The 20052-nt window shown below is 37.6% G+C and overlaps 2 protein-coding genes across 3 annotated transcripts; both read left to right on the forward strand.

Moving 5' to 3' along the window:
• The first annotated feature begins 2664 nt into the window (after positions 1–2664).
• Positions 2665–4339, forward strand: LOC310729224 (uncharacterized protein). Its single transcript, XM_083547275.1, has 4 exons — positions 2665–3271; positions 3485–3595; positions 3826–3963; positions 4102–4339. The coding sequence occupies exons 1-4, from the start codon at positions 3165–3167 to the stop codon at positions 4172–4174; spliced, it is 429 nt and encodes a 142-aa protein (XP_083403401.1). The 5' UTR covers positions 2665–3164; the 3' UTR covers positions 4175–4339.
• A 2288-nt stretch (positions 4340–6627) lies between these two features.
• cdhr5b (cadherin-related family member 5b) lies at positions 6628–19599 on the forward strand. Of its 2 annotated transcripts, XM_083546292.1 has the most exons (15): positions 6628–6808; positions 7505–7674; positions 7830–7892; positions 8013–8102; positions 8245–8331; positions 8483–8584; positions 11180–11362; positions 11605–11695; positions 11819–11916; positions 12643–12849; positions 14332–14445; positions 14529–14595; positions 14949–15200; positions 16125–16300; positions 18247–19599. In XM_083546292.1, the coding sequence occupies exons 1-15, from the start codon at positions 6730–6732 to the stop codon at positions 18742–18744; spliced, it is 2277 nt and encodes a 758-aa protein (XP_083402418.1). In that variant the 5' UTR covers positions 6628–6729; the 3' UTR covers positions 18745–19599. The 2 variants fall into 2 exon arrangements, with proteins under 2 accessions (XP_083402418.1, XP_083402419.1); XM_083546293.1 differs by lacking the exon at positions 14949–15200.
• Positions 19600–20052: the final 453 nt, after the last annotated feature.

Genomic DNA, 20052 nt, shown 5'->3' on the forward strand with positions numbered 1-20052 from the left:
ATTCTCACCAGTTTATAATCTCCCTCAGTAAGCGCTCAGACCGTGACCTTAAACTGCTGCGCCCAACATAGAAAGCTCTGTTTCTTGTCACCGGGGAACGGCGGTGGTAACTCAGTTTTTACATGACTGTTGATCCTGTCGCGGTCCCGTCTCGGATAGAAATCATCCTCGTCTTTAGACCACATGATGGCCGCGCCCACACTGCACCCGCGCGTGCTAACTCAACTAAGCACTTTTTAACTATAAACTAACTAGTTAATCACCCGCGGTAACACTGAACCAGGTAAACGACAATAACAAAACAAAACCGCTGCCACCAATGTAACCGAGCGTTTGTGTAGGGTTCGCCTAAACACTTTATATGAATGCCCCTTGCCTGTCTATGGCAAGCCCCGAGGGGAAAAACGGATTACACACATACAATGAGCACCAGTTGATCCAGAATTAGTATAACATAACAGAATTAAATAAAGTCTGTTACATGAGTAAAAAATAAGACATTTGACTTTACAATGTAGTTAACTTAAAGTAAAAGTCTCCCCAAACGTAAATACTTGAGTAAAGTACAGATACGCCAAAAAACTACTTAAGTACAGTAACCAATTACGTTTACTTAATTACTGTCCACCACTGGATACAGGATTCTTGCTGCTCAACAGTCCTGGGTGTTGTGTTTTTCATTTCATGACACGCCGAATGATTCCAAATGGTGAAAGGTCTAGACTGCAAGTTAGCATGTCTTGCTCAAATATGAAAGGCATTCCCCAAGAAAGATGTTTTCTGGATGGAAGCATTTGTTTGCTCTAAAACCAGAATATACGGTCAGCATTGATTGAGCCTTTCCTAATGTGCAAGCTGCCCATTCCACAGGCACTCAAACACTCCCATACCATCAGTGATTTGTAAACTGATTACTAATAACAAGTCAGATGGCCCCCCTCCTACAGAGGACATGGTATCCATGCTTTTCAAAAAGAAATAAAAATTACAATTCGTCTGACCACAAAACATTTTTCCCCTTTGCCTCTGTACATTTTAAATGAGCTTGGGCCCAGAGAGGATGGTGGCTTTTTGGGATTATGTTCATGCATGCCTTCATCTTTATTGCATGGTAGAGATTTAACCTGCATATATGGGTGACATTGCAAATTGCATTGCAAACATTTTGATAACTTACCTTTTTCAGACTTTTGTTTTCCCTGTCCTAACTTTTTTGAGACGTGTTGCAGCCATCAAATTAAAAATTCTTATTTTTTTCCCTTGAAATTATACATTTTCTCATTTTATAAATCTGAGGGTTTTTTTTGTGAATTAGAAATATGGGTTTATGAGATTTGCAAATCATTGCATTTTGTTTTAGTTTCCATTTTACAGTGTCCCAACATTTCTGGAATTGGGGAAGTATTTATAAAACATGAAAATTGAGTTGGTCTGCACCTGATACAAACAGATTTGCTTCAGTATATTAGTACATAATCTTTCTTTGTACTGTGTTGTACAGTGTATTTTGCACAAACATTGTTTGCTCACATGCACTTTACTGCTTCAGTCCTAAAGTTTTGTCATGTATTGTGGATTTATGTTATTTTTATAGCACCTTGATCCTGAAGAACTGCTATTTTGTTTTACTGCATACTGTACCAACTGTATATGGGTGAAATGATAATAAAAGCCAATTGACTTGACTTGTTAAAACTATAATGTATTTGCTGGATCCTAGCACCACTAAGCTACAGTTTTGGGCCTTTGACCCTTTCCTTAACCCTCATCTGCTTAGTTGTATAACAAACTCTATAATTTTAAGTTACTCTGGATAAGGTCATCAGAGAAATGCTCAATGTTTTTACCCAATAATACACAGTATAATAATACAAATTTCCATAATTGCACTCTCTGGTGTAGCCCAAATGAATCAGGGTTCCTTTTTAAATCTCTGAAGATTCTTCCCAATATTATCTCAGGACGTTCTTCCTCACCACCATTTGCTAATTAGATATAGATTTATGAATTTAAAACATACACTATATTGCCAAAAGTTTTTAACACCTGGTCAAATGTATAGCATGTGCTTTTTGAGAATCACATTCCACATTTAGTCCCAATTTGCTTTGATAATTCCCTTCACTCTTTTGAAAAGATGTAGATTTTGGAGTGTGTTTTTGGACATTTTTGTTTATCAGCCAAAAGGGTGTTAGTAAAGTCAGGTACTGATGAGATTAGAGCTCTACAGCAGGCCTCTCAAGATCTTTCTCTCCAAAACATGCTCGCTTTGTGCACAGAAGCATTGACATGCTGGAACAGGTTTGGGCTTAGAAGTTAAAGTGAATGCAAAATCTTATTATACCGCATCCAAAGTCGTCCTATTCAGATGTGTGCCTCCAGCTATTTGGTAACAGTTTGAAGAAGAACCACATATGGTAGGAAAGGTCAAGTGTCCCCATACTATTTTCCATATAGTGTATATCCAGAATGTAAAATTTTTTGTAAAGCTGCTATATTACAAGTGCTGCACAACTCACACTGGACTGGATTGAATTACATTTTCCAATGTTGAAGCTATGAGTCACCAATAATACATGATTATGCTGATTATTTCAATCAATACACTAGAAAGCAATTTTGTCTTACATCATATTAGTTTTGTTCTTTCTCTTGCAAGAAAAAACACATACAGTGGGTCTTTCCAGAAAGTAGTGAAATGGTCAGTCTACTGTTTGAACTGATTGCCTCACTGCATTGATTTTCCATTACAAATTGGACTATTAAATAATAATGTGAAATCTCATCCATCAATTAAGGAAGTATGTACAGATAACGATATGTAACTGTATTAGCATGAGCACACAAAGCTACCTATTACCCCCTGCAGGCTAACACCATGGTAAACAAGCATAATGACTAATGTAAATAAGTACAGCCATAAAGGACAGGGTATGGCATGCCTTTATTTCCTCCAATCAATAATTTCTTTGGGTACAAAAAGTGCTTGGAGCAAACGGCACAACACGATAGTTCTTCTGCTGCAAGTGTATCACAGCAAGTGGATTATCCTGTAGGTGGGTTGGACAGTTGTGTCTCCTGGTTAAGTTCAGCATTTTTATCTGATCTAATACATGAAATAATTTGAAAAAGCAGCTCTGGGATGTTAGATCTTCCTTCTGTTTATGTTTCTTGCAGGTTCTGCCATGCCTTACCTCTTGAGCTTAGTGCAGGTTGTCCTGTTATCAGTACTTCTCTTCCAGTACACGGCCACATTCCCATCAGGGAACAGGTAAGAAGCCTTGTCTTACATAGGCTTGTTTTTGGACTGCAGATTTCCTCTCCCCTTTTTATTCCCCATCCAAGCCTGTTTTTTCTTCTGTTCTTTGCTTATATGAAATTGTAGACCTTTCACATATTCAGTTTGTATTTACTTCAGATTCTAATCACTGATCTTTCCTTCTTTCCTTAATACTGAGTACATTTTCATGTTTTTCATTTGCAGGAATGGGGAAATTGATGAGAGCTTCATAAGTTGGGACAGTCCTTCCTGCAGAAGATGTTTGTTTCCAAGAGAGAGCACAGCTGCAGATGAAACTCCTGCAGATGATAGAGGGTGTGAATAGTTTTTGCTTAAGTCAAAGAAAAATATCGTGAAATTTTGTTATTTGAATGAAATGTTAAATAGTGATAATCATTTTAAAAGGGTCTAAAGCTTTGGGAAATCTAAGTATTTCAGTTGAATGTGGAAAGCCAGGGCAGATTTTGAACTCGCAAAGGTTTCATAGCCATAGGTTTCAAGTTGTTCATGTGGTTGGATGTTATTTTGTGACACGTTGCCTTTAGGTTCAGAGGATTCGAATTACAGACCAGACAGTTAGGAGATCTTGAGTTTACCAGCCGCCATGCTGAGCTGCTAAAATCCAAAGCCAAGCAGTCTTCCCTCTGCTCCTTCCTTCGCCGCATGCAGAACAGTAAGAAGAGGTAAGTCTGCGCTGCATGAATTCTTTACACCTTTCCCTCAATTGTTGCCTATGGACTTCATTAGTGTCCCACTAGAAAATGTATTCTCATGTTATTAAAATGTCAACTCTACTGTGTTTTTTTTTTTTTTTTTTACAGTGGATTCACTGGGGACACGGAGCACATGAACACACTAATGAAGCAATACATGTGTGCCAACTTGTATCAGTGATGCACTAACCCTCTCATATACAACACAACACAACATATACAGGCAATAAATCGATTTTATTTAAAGAGCCATTGATTATTTATGATTGCATGGGTTACACTGCTTTACTGCCTCACAAGTATTCCACTTTTTGCGACAAAAAAAAATGTATTAAACTCTGTCAGAAATCTGTCACCTTACAATGAAGATGTAATAAAATTTGAGATATGAAACCATTGTCTTCTGTGTTACTTTGTGTTCTTTGTAGGCAAAGATAAAAATAGAATCAAGCAAATGACCCTAAAGGACTAATCAATCTACACTAGATAATAATACAGACAAAATCTGTGTGTGCTGTTGTTTTTCTGCACATGATGCAAAGAAAAAAAATATAAACTTCCACTTAAATATCAATCCCACTGTGTGGTTTCCTTTTTATATGTGCTGCAAAAGTAACAGCATCTAATAGTTTGAACATTATGCAGGTTTACTGGGTCCAGGTTTTTGTACAACACCACGAGTCATACAACTCATGAACTGCACCATGTAGTTTCATTACTCATTAATGATCATTTATGATGTCTATATTTGCCATCTTAAAGATCCATGGTCCCTGCTCAGTTATCATATTCAAGATTTTGATTCAAGATTTTAAATTAATTAAATTTATTAAAGAAAATAAGAAAAGATATGGGAAAATATATTAAGAAAATATATTATGGAAGATAACCTATATCAAGTATTATAGAAGATATATATCATATCCAGTGTTACATTTATTAATTTATTCCTAATATACAAGCCAGGGGTGTCTGTGGCAAGGAAAAACTCCCAGAGATGATATGAGGAAGGAAACTTGAGAGGAACCAGGCTCAAAAGGGAACCCATCCTCATTTAGGTAATTTAGATACAAAATTCCCTTCTGTAACTGTGCACTATACAGTACAGACCAAAAGTTTGGATACACCTTCTCATTCAAAGAATTCTCTTAATTTTTATGACTATGAAAATAGTCACACTGAAGGCATCAAAACTATGAATTAACACGTGGAATTATATACATAAAAAAGTGTGAAACAACTGAAAATATGTCATATTGTAGGTTCTTCAAAGTAGCCACCTTTTGCTTAGATTACTGCTTTGCACACTCTTGGCATTCTCTTGATGCCTACTTTGAAGAACCTACAATATGACATATTTTCAGTTCACTTTTTTGTTAATTCCACATGTGTTAATTCATAGTTTTGATGCCTTCAGTGTGACTCTACAATTTTCATTGTCATGAAAATAAAGAAAACTCTTTGAATGAGAAGGTGTGTCCAAACTTTTGGTCTGTACTGTATATATAATATATATAAACTTTTGGTCTGTACTGTATGTGTGATAGAAGGGTATCTGCAAGAGTGAAAGGGAAAGTTTATAGGACTGTGGTGAGACCTGAGATGTTGTATGGTTTAGAGACAGTGGCATTAAGTAAAAGACAGGAGGTGGAGCTGGAGGTAGCAGAGCTGAAATGTTGAGGTTTTCTTTGGTTGAGACGACGATGGACAGGATTAGAAACGAGTGTATTAGAGGGACAGCGCATATAGGATGTTTTGGGGACAAAGTGAGAGAGGGCTGATTAAGATGGTTTGGACATGTTTAGAGGAGGGACATGGGGTATATCGGTAGGAGAATGCTGAGGATAGGGCCACCAGGAAGAAAGAAAACAGGAAGACCAAGAAAGAGGTTTATGGATGTGGTGAGGGAAGACATGCAAGTAGCTGGTTTAAAAGAGGCAGATGTAGAGGACAGGGTAGTATGAAGACAGATGATCTGCTGTGGTGACCCCTAATGGGAGCAGCCGAAAGAAGAAGAAGAAGAAGAAGATCTGTGCAGTATATATAGTGTAATAAAATCATCCCATCCAGTTAAATTGTTAATACATACCTAGATATATAGCAGAGAATGTCAGCAATGATGTGAATTATTAAAGCTAAACATGTATCATAATGGATCTGGATGTAAATAAACTGCTACATGAAGGCATAACATTTTCCCTGTTGAAGTATTACACAACGATGTGTTATAACCAGTTAAAATATGTTATTCAGTGCTTGTGCCAGAGTGGTACAGTGAGTATATATTGCTCTAGAGACACTTCTGCATTTTACAGCCTGTAACATGCAGAGGAGAAGCATATCCCAGATAAAAGGATAATGTAAATTCCTTATTTATTACTATATCCTACCCCCTAGAATAATGGAGGTAATAATCTCAAATACACCCCGTAAACACCCTGTGACTGTTGTATTCCTTGGAGCATTCTGTCTTGCAGTGACCATGTAACCCCTAAAAGCTTGAGGTAAACAACTGGTCTTTGTCACCAGTTTGTAAACGGAACATATAAATTCTGTCCACACTGACAGGGAGTTTATGTAGGGCTAAAAGTCCAATACAGTCAGCTTTTTATGACCAATAAAGCCAGATAACGTCCCATCTCAAAGGTTGGGTCTGAAGCTTGCTTTCTCTCATCGTTTCAACATGTTTAAAGTGTTGTTGAAAGAGCATCTGACTGAGCAGAGACTTCCTGAGCAATGGATCTAAATCATCTTAAATTAGTCCAAATCATTTTCTTAATGCTGGCAGTGTTCACCATCAACACTACTGGTCAAAGTAAGTGTGGTGTTGTCTATTATCTGGTTCTGATATACAGTACAGTTTTCTAAGAAAATAAAGCTTGATGTGAGGTTATATAAATACACATTCGAAAGCGTAGATAGTAAGCTTGTATACAGTGTATATGAAGGTAACAAATTAAATTAAATCTGTAATGGGTTTGGCTTCACTTGTCTACTTAACAGGAATGACAAATCAATACATATTATTCTGACCGATCATCATTATTCTATGATCATAGAAACTGGTATTGTGAGCGATGCTGTCAAAATGTCACTGCCTTCCCAAAAATTGATTAATTGTAAAATTACAATTGTATAATTGTAATCAATAAATCATATGCTATAAATCTTGAATTAATGATTAAACACTTAAGGGGAATTTTTGGTTAGACAACCCATTCTGTCAGTATCATTAAAACAGGCTGTATTTGTTTTTGTTAATCTCTCCAGTGCAGTTGGAGAGAACTGTAAAATGTGTACATGAAAACGTTTTTCTTTGCCCCAGTATGTTAACCAGCTGTACATTTAGAGTAGGTCATGCGAATGTTCCATAATAATGAAAAATACACTAAACAAACCACTGGTGTAAATAAACTTCTTAATTAATTTGCAGATTATGTTTTTGTGTACGTCAAGAGAAATAAAAACGATTCTGATTTGAACGTAAAGCAACTTTGTCCTTTTCCTTCAGTTTGCTCAGCACCAATCGTAGTGAATTTTCTGGAGAACAACGATATTAATGCTACAGTTGCCACAATAAGAATTGACGAAGGAGTCCGCCTTAGTATTACAACAAATCCTGATAATGCCTTCGGAATAAACGGCAATTTGCTTGTGGCAAAGAAAATAATTGACTATGAGGTAATTATTCTTTTTACAGGGTTATCTTTTGTGTGATTTTTGTGTACTAGGATTATACTGAGAGCTTAATTATAAGAAAATAAAACTTTCACTTTAGTCACTTTTTTTTACTTGTACTTGTACATTTTTATTTTAAAATATATTTTTTTCCTCAGAGCCTGCCTGAGGGTGGTGGCCTAAGTGTTAGCATACTGTGTGAGAAGGATGGGGCAAGTCAGGTTAGCTTGATTTGTGTTGATTATGTGGCAAGCCTTTTTTTTATATAAAGTTTGCTGTTTTTAATACACAGTACTCAATACAATGTATACTGCATTTTCTATTTTACTATTCCTTTGCAGCTAAGCATACGGGTATTTGTGAATGTGGAAAATATCAATGACAACGCTCCATTTTTTAGCCAGAATCCATTTTTTCTGCAAGTTGCTGAGGTAGACCTAATATCATGCTCAAGTTTCAAAGGACACACACCTTTATAACATTCTTATTATGACTCAAACATGATTAGAATTCAGTTTTAGTGAAGAAAATGATGTGTTCTTGTCACTAATGTAATTTATGATGTCTCACAAGCTAACGAAAGTCAATACACCTGTGGACAAAATTGAGGCTACAGACCTCGATGGAGATCGGCTGTATTACAGTTTAATAGCTCCATTGGTAAGTCTTAGGCTTGAGTGTTTTCTGTAAACAAACCTTAAAATACTGCCACTGTTCAAAGTACAGATGAGTTTATGAGCACTTTCTTTTTCCTTTGCATTCCTCATTCTCTCTCTCTCTCTCTGTCTCTCTCTCTCTTTCAATCATACAGGACGAATTTGGGCTGCAGGCAGACAGTAACCCAGAAATTCTGGTGAAGAAGGTTTTGGATTATGATACTGTTAAAGAAGTCACTCTTGTACTCTTTGCTCAGGTAAATAATATCATTATTCCCAACTGCTACAAGACATTTAGTTACTTGTGGTTTTACATTTATATATATATATATATATATATATATATATATATATATATATATATATATATATATATATATATATATATATATATAAACAGTTGCATGTTTGTTACACCTTAAAGTTTCAGATAATCAAACTAATATAAATATTAGTAAAAGATAGCACAAGTGAACACAACATGCTGTATTTAAATGAAGGTTTTTATTATTGAGGGAAAAAAAACCCCAAAAATACATGGCCCTGTGTGAAAAAGTGTTTGAGCCATTCACAAATGGTCAGAGCCATTATTCACAAATGACAAAAACATGGAACAGTGGAGAACCTTCCCAGAAATGACCGGCCGACCAAACTTAATCCAAGAGCACAGCGACGACTCATCCAAGAGGCCACAAAAGACCCCACAACAACAGCCAAAAAACTGCAGGCCTCACTTGCCTCAGTTAAGGTCAGTGTCATGACTCCACCATAAGAAAGAGACTGAGCAAAAATAGTCTGCATGGCAGAGTTCCAACACAAAAACCGCTGCTGAGAAAAAGAACATAAAAGCTCATCTCAGTTTTGCCAGAAAACATCTTGATGATCCCCAAAACTTTTGGGAAAATACTCTGTGGACTGACAAAACAAAAGTAAAAAATTTTTGGAAGGTGTTTCGAAAAAATTCCATTACATCTGGCTTAAAAGTAACCCCGCATTTCAGAAAAAGAACATCATACCAACACTAAAATCTGGTGGTGGTAGTGTGATGGTCTGGGGCTGTTTTGCTGCTTCAGGACCTGGAAGACTTGCTGTGATAAATGGAACCATGAATTTTGCTGTTTACCAAAAAATCCATAACACACCAGCAGGTCCACCTCTGAATGGCAAAAGAAAAACAAAATGAAGACTTTGGAGTGGCCTAGTCAAAGTTCTGACCTGAATCCTATTGAGATGCTGTGGCATGACCTTAAAAAGGCAGTTCATGCTCGAAAACCATCCAATGTGGCTGAATTACAACAACTCTGCATAGATGAGTGAGCCAAAATTCCTCCATATCACATGGTCCCAAGTATTCAGACCCTTTACTCAGTATTTAGTAGAAGTACCCTTTTAAACTAATACAGCCATGAGTCTTTTTGGGAAAGATGTTTTTCACACCTGGATCTGGGGATTCTCTGCCATTCCTCCTTGCAGATCCTCTCCAGTTCTGTCAGGTTGGATGGTAAACGTTGGTAGACAGCCATTTTTAGGTCTTTCCAAAGATGCTCAATTAGTCAGGGCTCTTGCTGGGCTATTCAAGAACTGTCACAGAGCTGTTGTAAAGCCACTCCTTCGTTATTACAGCTGTGTGCTTAGGGTCATTGTCTTGTTGGAAGGTAAACCTTCAGCCCAGTCTGAGGTCCAGAACACTCTGGAGAAGGTTTTCGTCCAGGATATCCCTGTACTTGGCCGCATTCATCTTTCCCTCGATTGCAACCAGTCGTCCTGTCCCTGCAGCTGAAAAACACCACCACAGAATGATGCTGCCACCACCATGCTTCACTGTTGGGACTGTATTGGACAGGTGATGAGCAGTGCCTGGTTTTCTCCACACATACCACTTGGAATTAAGGCCAAAAAGTTCTATCCTGGTCTCATCAGACCAGAGAATCTTATTTCTCACCATCTTGGAGTCTTTTAGGTGTTTTTTTTAGTGTTTTTTAACTCCATGCAGGCTTTCATGTGTGTTGCACTGAGTAGAGGCTTCCGTCGGGCCACTCTGCCATAAAGCCCCAACTGGTGGAAGGCTGCAGTGATGGTTGACTTTCTCCAACTTTCTCCCATCTCCAGACTGCATCTCTGGAGCTCAGCCATAGTGATCTTTGGGTTCTTCTTTACCTCTCTCACCAAGGCTCTTCTCCGAAAGCTCAGTTTGGCCGGACGGCCAGCTCTAGGAAGGGTTTTGGTCGTCCCAAACGTCTTCCATTTAGGGATTATGGAGGCCACTCCATAAGGAACCTTAGGAACCTTAAGTGCAGCAGAAATCTTTTTGTAACATTGGCCAGATCTGTGCCTTGCCACAATTCTGTCCCTGAGCTCTTCAGGCAGTTCCTTAGGCAGTTCCTTATTTGCTCTGACATGCATTGTGATCTGGAAGGTCTTATATAGACAGGTGTGTGGCTTTCCTAATCAAGTCCAATCAGTATAATCACACACAGCTGGACTCAAATAAAGGTGTAGAACCATCTCAAGGATGATCAGAAGAAATGGAAAGCACCTGAGTTGAATATATGAGTGTCACAGCAAAGGGTCTGAATACTTTGGACCATGTGATATTTCAGGGTTTTTTTTTATAAATCTGCAAAAATTTCAACAATTCTGTGTTTTTCTGTCAATATGGGGTGCTATGTGTACATTTATAAGGGAAAGAAATGAACTTAAATTATTTTAGCAAATGGCTGCAATATAACAGAGAGAAAAATTTAAGGGGGTCTGAATACTTTCCAAACCCACTGTATATAGATACATATTCATTATTTCATGTTATCATTTTCATGTTTATTCATTATATCATGGATCTTGTGACTTTTCAGGACACGCCCCTATCTTCAACATTGACACCTTCACATACGGCCACTACCACTGTTGTTGTCACTATCGTAGACATCAATAATCGACCCCCATGGTTCCAGCCCTGCAAAGAGGCCACTGTTGGCATAACCAAAGTCTGTGTTACCTCCGGATACACAGGGAATGTCAATTTAAATGAACAAATGGTGTGTACTCTGCTTTCACCACAGACTCTGTTTATGCTACGAGATCGCAATACATGATCCAGTTAGATAAGATGTAGCAATGAAATGTGCTCATATAATCATCCATAATGTCTAATGTCATGCCTCAGACTAGCAGGCATGCTAATGTTATCCACCTAATTAAAACCTACTGATAGAATGTAATCTGTACTGCCATTGTCTGTCCTCATGATTAAATGGTAATAGTCTTTTCTTAATCGCAGGCTGGTGCACTGACCCTGAATCCTGGTCCACTGCATGCTATTGACGGAGACAAAGGAAGGAATGACCCAATCAGATACACAATTATTGAAGGTTAGACAAAATTGCAGCATTGTAAAATTAATTGAACTTTTTACATTGTTCCAATTCCTCTCATGTGCACACCAGCTTTAAACCCTGTTTGAGAATTTACACTAATTTTCAGTCTCTAAACAGGAAATGTGAATGAAACATTCATTATTGATCAAAACAGTGGGAATATTAGAATGCAGAAGCCAGTGGGTGTAGCAGGGTCCATCATACTGACAGTCATGGTAAGTAACAACCTAAGTTAATTAAAACTTTACATATAATAACCGATGATACACACCTGACCATTAAACTCAAACATGGTTTATCCACAAAAACTTGAAAGCACATAGATGTTAGGATGTTTTTGAATGGTGTAGAATTACAATTTCCATTCAGTGGCTATTATAAACCCAAACCTGGTCCAACATGTCAATTCACACTGACCTCAACCCCACTAAACAGCTTTAAGATGAATTTGAATGCTGACCAAATCCTAATCTTCTTGCACAAATATCAGTGCCTAATTTTACTAATGCTCTTGCAGCTGAAAGATCACAAATACTTACAGCAAAAATGCCTCCCCAATAGTCTGATGGTTATTATAAGATCAAAGTTAGAACTGTAATCTGAAATTGGATTCTCAACAAGTCTATGGGCGTGATTAAACAGGAGACCCATGTATTTCTGCCCATATATATTTATCAGTGCTGTTTTTTTTTGTTTTGTTTTTTATAAAATTGCTGGGGGGGTTTTCCTAAAAAAAAACCTTAAAAGTGCTTAAAACTTGTCACATGTCCTTTACAGCACAGCAAAAATGTGGAGCACAGAGAGTTAAGGGACTTGGCTCTAGAACCCAGGAGTGGCAGATAGATTGGCGATGGCTTGTATGGCGATGGCTTGTATATACAACAGAAAAAATGTGAACTAAATCATATGTGTTGCATGTATCTCTATTATCCATTTTGTAGGCATATGAGTTGGAGAACCCTGACCAGTTTGCCACCACAACTGTCACACTTCAAGTAGTGATAAGTAGCAAGCACCCACCGCAGTTCGTCAAGCCTGAATATGTGGGCTTCATCTCAGAGGACGCAGGAATCGGCAGCCTAGTGCTAGAAAGCAAGTCCAGCAAAATACCTTTACAGGTTTGGGTCACAGATGCAGACTTCTCGGATGTAAGTCTTAAATTTATGTTTAAAATTTTTCTGCTGCTATGTGTAACCTGGTGCAGCTGCATTGCATGCCAAGCCTTTGTAATATCATAGTTTGAAATGTAGCAGCTACATTCTTAGTGGAGCTGTATGATAAGAGTTACACAGTGTGAGCTAATAACTGAGAAACTCAAGTACTTAAATCCGAATGCTGAATAGTATACTAGTTTTAGATGTAGACACTGTTAGAATCTGGAATACCAAATGTAAATGATGTTTAAGTTGAATTTTTGCTACTTTTTGAACTTTTCAGCTCGCTCGAACTCAATAAAAGTTGTCTCTCTTGCATGAAATATACTGTTAGATTAGTTGCAAATTTTAGAAAAAAAAAAGATTAGAGTCATTTATTATCACAGATTTTTAGAAAGATCGAGGTAAACCATGCGGGAGAATGTATATTGGTGCTAGTTGCTCTTTTAACACCGTGTGAACACGCACACAAATGTTTTTGATGCTGAATGTGAAGCAGCTGGCATTAAAATTATCACCTCCATTTTAGAGGCCTCCCTGAAAAGGGTGGGATGCACCGGTCAGATGAAAGGAGAGAGTTTTCCCTAAATTCAGATTGAGAGTGTTCGAAAAAAGGAGGATGAGATAAAAAAAAAAAAAAAAAAAAAAAAACAGATCAGCACCAAAGGCAGTGGTGTTACTGATCTGTTTATGGCTGCAAATAAAGATATCAGAAATGAAGTTCCTTCATTAGGTTTCCTCTATAAAAGTTTGAAGAGCTTTTCAATCACAAAGAGCCTCTTAGTCGAAGCTCAGGTACGCCAAATTAAGAGGACACAGTTGAGGTAATTCAGACACCTTACAGGATTATATCTCATATATTTTTTCCTTGGAAAAGAGGAGTTAATAGCATGGTCGTTATACCAGACTGTGGTATGCTTCTGGCTTTCAAGATACTGTTTTATTTGACATAATAATTGTAAAAAACATAATTGTTCTGTGTGGTTTTAGAGATCTTGTTAAAACCTAGTAGACCTGGTTAATTATATTAGCTCTAATATTAAGTGATATTGCCTCACACATGGGAGACACACGTGCTTAATAAAGATCGAACATGTTCAACTAAAAAAGTTGCAAAACTGTAAAATGGTTGATTGAATGTTGTAAGCTTTTAATATTCTATTAGAATGCTACTCTATAAAATGGCTAAAATGTCAGGCTAATAGCATAGCCTAGAGCATATGTCAATTGGGATGGTCTTCCTACGTTTTTTTTTGTTTGAGGCTGTTATTAATGTCATCCTGCCCCAAACAAAATTTATGGTCACGAGCCATTGCTGCTGCCAGGGATCCATCAGGAAGAGGTGGAAGAATTCTGGTTTGACCTTTCCATTAAGATGCTTCTGCAACTCCCAGCATGAAAAGAGGAAAGAAAACGACTGATTGAACATATTTAAAGTCAATTATACTAAGTTGTTTCATGTGGTTCTCACTGTAGGGAGTAAACCCTGAAATTAAATTCGAGGTTCCTACAGGCAGCGACTTTAGAATCACTCCAGAGGGCTTCATAATCATGACAAGAGTTGCTTCTCCTGGCAAAGTGGACTTGCAAGTATGTATTTTACTTTGCTCAAAATGTGCAATACATTTCTTTTGTCTTCTCGGCCCATACGTGTGTAATTTTCTTTGTCCTAGATAAGAGTAGTTGATGCAACAAATGGTGAATCGAGCACAGCCAATCTTTCTGTAGAAGTCACTCCAGGTGAGGAGAGATAAACATCACTAGCACTTGAAAGTGCAAAAATTTTTATCTCGCATTTATTACCTCCAATCCAGACTTAATAGTCTCTAAAGTTAAAGAGAAATCATTTTGACACACTTGAGCAGTTTTAGCTGTGGGAAGTTGCACAGTATTATGGGATTGCCGCTTGCTTGTGCTATGTTTAAGGGGAATATTTCTCTCGCTTTCTGTCCAGCCAATTCAAAACATCCACAAAATTCTCTCTATCCAATTCAAAATGACTATTGGAAATCTTCGAAAATGATATTTTAAAAGCATTTTTTGAATTGGCTGGATTGCATAGGACTTAATGAGTGTTACTGCTGTGTCCTTAGGCGTCACCACTACGGAAATGCCCACAACCGATAGTCCTACTACCACTGCCATTACAACAACACTGGCCACAAGCACTGCCCTAACCAATAATATAAGTACTGATGCCTCCTCTGCCATTACTACAACCCTTGCTATAAGTACTGCCATAACCTATAACACAAGTACGGATACCATAGTCACAGTTACGGAAATCACCTCCAGACCACACACGGATACTACCCACCCTGATACTACTCGCAGTCCTTACACAGGTACATGCACAGATGAAACTCGCACCCTTCCACACACATCTTCTCTGCCGCACTGTGATACACAAGCTTGATCATTTTCTGGATTCTCTCTACATCAAATCAAATATGGAATACACTGATCAGGCATAACATTATAACGTTATAACCGGTGAAGTGAATAACCCTGATTATCTCTTCATCATGGCACCTGTTAATGGGTGGGATACATTAGGCAGCAAGTGAACATTTTGTCCTCAAAGTTGATGTGTTAGAAACAGGAAAAATGGGCAAGCGTAAGGATTTAAACGAGTTTGACAAGGCCTATATTCTGATGTCCAGACAACTGGGTCAGAGCATCTCCAAAACTGCAGCTCATGTGGGTCTTTAGTGGTCAATATCTATCAAAAGTGGTCCAAAGAAGGAACAATGGTGAACCGACAACAGGCTCATTGATGAACATAGGTAGCGAAGGCGTGTGATCCGATCCAACAGACGAGCTCCTGTAGCTCAAATTCAAAAATCTAAAAATCTAAACACTCAAACTTAAACAAAAAAAAAAGTTAATGCTGTTAATGCTCGACGGGTCAGGACTGTTTTAGCAGCAAAAAAGGTCCAACACTATATACGCCGGTGGTCATAAAGACCATGCCTGGTCAGTGGCCATAAAGTTATGCCTTGTCGGTGTATGTGATTGCTGCATGCTAGTGCTCTGCTTTTGCATCCACACTTGAAATTAATGTTAGGATGCCTGCAATGTGAGATATAAAAATGACTGATTGCCCAATCAAAATCACCAGTTATAATAAAGTATCTGATGTTGAGTAAACTGAAAAATAAAATCATACTAAAATGAACAAGGTCTTGTGCTTTGTTATCTCTGTGTTTTGTTTCTTGTTAAAAGCCTTTACATCATGCACATGTTGTGGTGTTTTTTTTTTGTTTCAGACGGTTTGCCTTTGCCATCAGGTGATTTTAGGACAGAGGACATGATAGCACTGGGGGTGAGTCTGGCTATAGCGCTGCTGCTCTGCTTTGTGGTTATTGGTTTTCTGGCCTACAACCTCAGACGCTACAGTGTAGACTGGAAGAAGCTGTCAGAGGTCAGCATCTTCCGCAGTTCGGTAAGTCACTTAAACCCAGAACAAGGGAATACCGAAACCTTAAAATGGATTTATGTGTATTTATTGTATCGTCATGCAGTGGTGGACAAAGTGCAAAAAATAATGCAAATAAGACCACAGCTGTTGTGTTAAGTAAGAAACAAAAATTTAAGTTTAATTTATTCATCGTTTATTTTACTCTCAAAATGTTCTGTTTGCTCTTGAACCGACGCTGAACTGTATGTAGGTGATAAATAGAACACCAAGCGTCAATCAAAACAAGTTCAAAACAGAGCGCACGCTTCACCCTGATTGGTGGCTTGCTACGTGTTTGACAAGTTAGGTTTTTATCCATCTATAAATAAAAAAATTTGCAAAAAAATTTTAGTTTAGTAAATAGTAAGATATTTGAAGTAAAAGTAAAAGTCACCCCAAATGGAAATACTCCAGTAAAGTACGTGAAAAATGCTGCTCTGGCATGGAGAAGCTGATGCTGGATCTGTGATGATCACAAATGCTGAGCTTATAAAACTAGGAGCTACTACCCATATAGACTGTATAAGACTGCAGAAAGAACATCACTTATAATCTTATACTCCAGTAATCATGTTAGTTCTCTCTCTCCAGTGTTCTGTATTGTTGAAAGATTTATGATCACACTCTTGATGTCACCCAAATGAGGATGAGTTCCCCTTTTGAGTCTGGTTCCTCTCAAGGTTTCTTCCTCATAACATCTAAGGGAGTTTTTCCTTGCCACAGTCGCCACGGCTGCTCATCAGGGACAAATTCACACCATTCACCTTAACTGTTGATTTGTGTAAAGCTGCTTTGAGACAATGTCTGTTGTGAAACGCGCTATACAAATAAACTTGACTTGACTTGACTTGAAAAAAGCTACTTAGGTACACTAACAAATTACATTTACTTTGTTACTGTCCACCACTGTCATCATGTCATAATTATGTGTGAGTCTACAGTAGCCAACAAAAGTAAGTACACCCCTCATCTTTTAGCAACCATTTTATTATATGTTCTCAAGGGACAATACTATAAAAATGAAACTTGGATATATTTTAAAGTAGTCAATATACAGCTTGTATACAGTACAGATTTTCTGTCCTCTAAAAATTATTCAACACACAGCCATCAAAAAACAACAAAAGGAGCTAAGAGTACACCCTAAGTAAACGTCAATATTTTGTGCGACTCTTTCTTCTGGGATGACGACCATGCAAACCAACTTGTTGGTGTGCTGCATGTGGTCTGAGCACTGACAAGCGGACCTTACACTTTTACTTGCAATCTCTACAGCAATGCTGCAGCACTCATGCATCTGTTTTTTAAGCCAGTTTTTGCAACTGACACACAGCATGAGGACTCAACTTTGATCAACCTTTGCAAGGCTTGGAAAACCTGTGTATGACAATGGCCACTTTACTGTAACCCAGTTTCATGGTGTTACCGATCTTCTTATAGCCTCGGCCATCATTGTGAAGAGCAACAATTGTAATTCTCAAATCCTCAGAGAGTTTTTGCCATTAAGTGTCATGTTGAACAAACAGTGGTCAGTATGAAATAATTGTACCAAAAGCACCACATTTTAACTGCTGTAATACTAGATACACAAATTTGTATGGTCCTGTCAATCAAACAAAAACATGAACATGATGAATAGGACGTGTGGTTTTGCAGGGTTACACAATGTACAGTTATCACTTTTGTTGCCAGCTATTTTGAAAATAATGACTGTATGTTGATTATTTTTCAGAGGACAGTAAATCTGTACTGCTATACAAGCTGCACACTGACTACTCTACTCTAAAATATATCCAAGTTGCATTTCTACAGTATTGTCCCTTGAGAAGTTGTACTAAAATAGTTGCTGAAATGTGAGGGGTGTACTCAATTGAATGTAAATATTCGTGAATTAAAGCACAAATTAAAATTGGTCCTGTTGGTGTTTGCAGCTGAGTGGAGGTTCAGGTGGGCCTAAAAATGGAGTGGAGTACACCAATGAGGGCTTTCATGGTGATGAAGACACGGACAGCATGAAGTCGAAGCAGGAGGCAGAGTTGGCCATGCCACGAAGCTCGGAGCAGAACCGCAGCGTTCCGGAGGTACTTGAGACGCAGCACAGCGTTTCAGCCCTGCAGAGCAAAAACGCTGATGATAACTTGCTTTCCATGGACTCCAACAGCCAAAATGCCTCAGACAATACAGATGATGAGAAAGAGGTGAAACCCATTCTCACCAAGGAGCGGCGCATGGAAGAAGGCTACAAAGCCGTGTGGTTTAAGGAAGATATTGACCCGAATGACAAGAAGGAAGTGGTCATTTCTGACAGAGACCAAGACATCGACCATGACGATGATTATCATGATGATGATGATGATGATGATTCCATGGAGGAGGAGGAGCAAGAGGAAGAAGATGATGAGGAAGATGCTAAGTTTGCTGTATTATAGCAGGCTGTTTGTGTGGGTGGTTTTAAATATCAGTTATATTTTGATACAATTAGATTTTATTAATATAGTTTTTAATTTTTGTAGCATTTTCCCCACGTTATCATTATTTCCAATTTAATATAAAAGCATATTTTCCATAGTACAATATGTATACTACTACATTGAGATTATAGTTTTGGAAAATATGAACTGGTTAATAACACAGAGTTTGCGATGGAAATACTATATGATAATAAATGTTTCGATTATGACTTACTGAACTCTGTACTTAGGTAACGCACAAATATTTGCCTTAACAACCTTCCAATGTGTTTCCTTTTTTATATGAGAAAGTACACTGACGTGTGATCCAGTAAAAATACATTCCTTATCTCCAAGAAAGTGACCTTTACTCATTTTGCCTGGGAAACACCAGCTTTTATGACCTTTTATTGCGTATTGAGATTATTTCATGCGGGAACTTATGTCGAAATATACATAAGAATGTAATATGTAATATTAAATATGTTTTCCAAGCACATCTGTTTTAAGCCGATGAGAAAACCTCACACTGCCTGAGACCCTATCCAGTGTATTGATGTATCATAATAATGAGTCAGATGATGAGTGAAAATGTATTTAGTTACATTTATAAACAGCAGTAAATGAAAAAGGAAATTATTCATTCGGACGAACAGCATGCAGTTTGAATGCCACAGTGAACACACTATTGTATAAGACTATATATTAAAAATGAAAAGAATGTAAAAACAATAACTCAATCTAATAAACGGGACAATTTGAATGGTTGCCTTAATAACAAATGATGTTTGTTACAAAAAGATTCCTATTAATAAAGTATTGCTAAAAGCTCAACAATGACAAAAAGTGTCAATTTATGATATATTATACACTGACTGGGCATAATATTATGACCACCTGCCTAATAACCCAACCTTGAAGATGCTCTGACCCCGTCATCTAGTTAATCACAATTTAGCCCTTGTCAAACTCACTCACATCCTTACGCTTGCAAATTGTTTCTGCTTCTAACACATTAACTTTAAGGAAAAATGTTCACCTGTTGCCTAATAATATTCCAGTGTTATTCAGCAGTGTTATTCACTTCATCGCTCCTAATGTTATAATGTCATATTGTAATATTATGCCTGATCAATGTATATAAAGATGTGATTTTACTCGTGACCATATCTTGCTTAAAAAAACGTTCATATGCTTTCATGACCTACAAAAAAATATATAATCAAATCAAGGAAATCATGTACAACGTGACAGATGGTGTGATAGGGAGAGTAACAAAAGGCAATG

This window comes from Silurus aristotelis, assembly GCF_946808225.1.
Source record: "Silurus aristotelis genome assembly, chromosome: 7".
Taxonomy (NCBI): Eukaryota; Metazoa; Chordata; class Actinopteri; order Siluriformes; family Siluridae; genus Silurus; species Silurus aristotelis.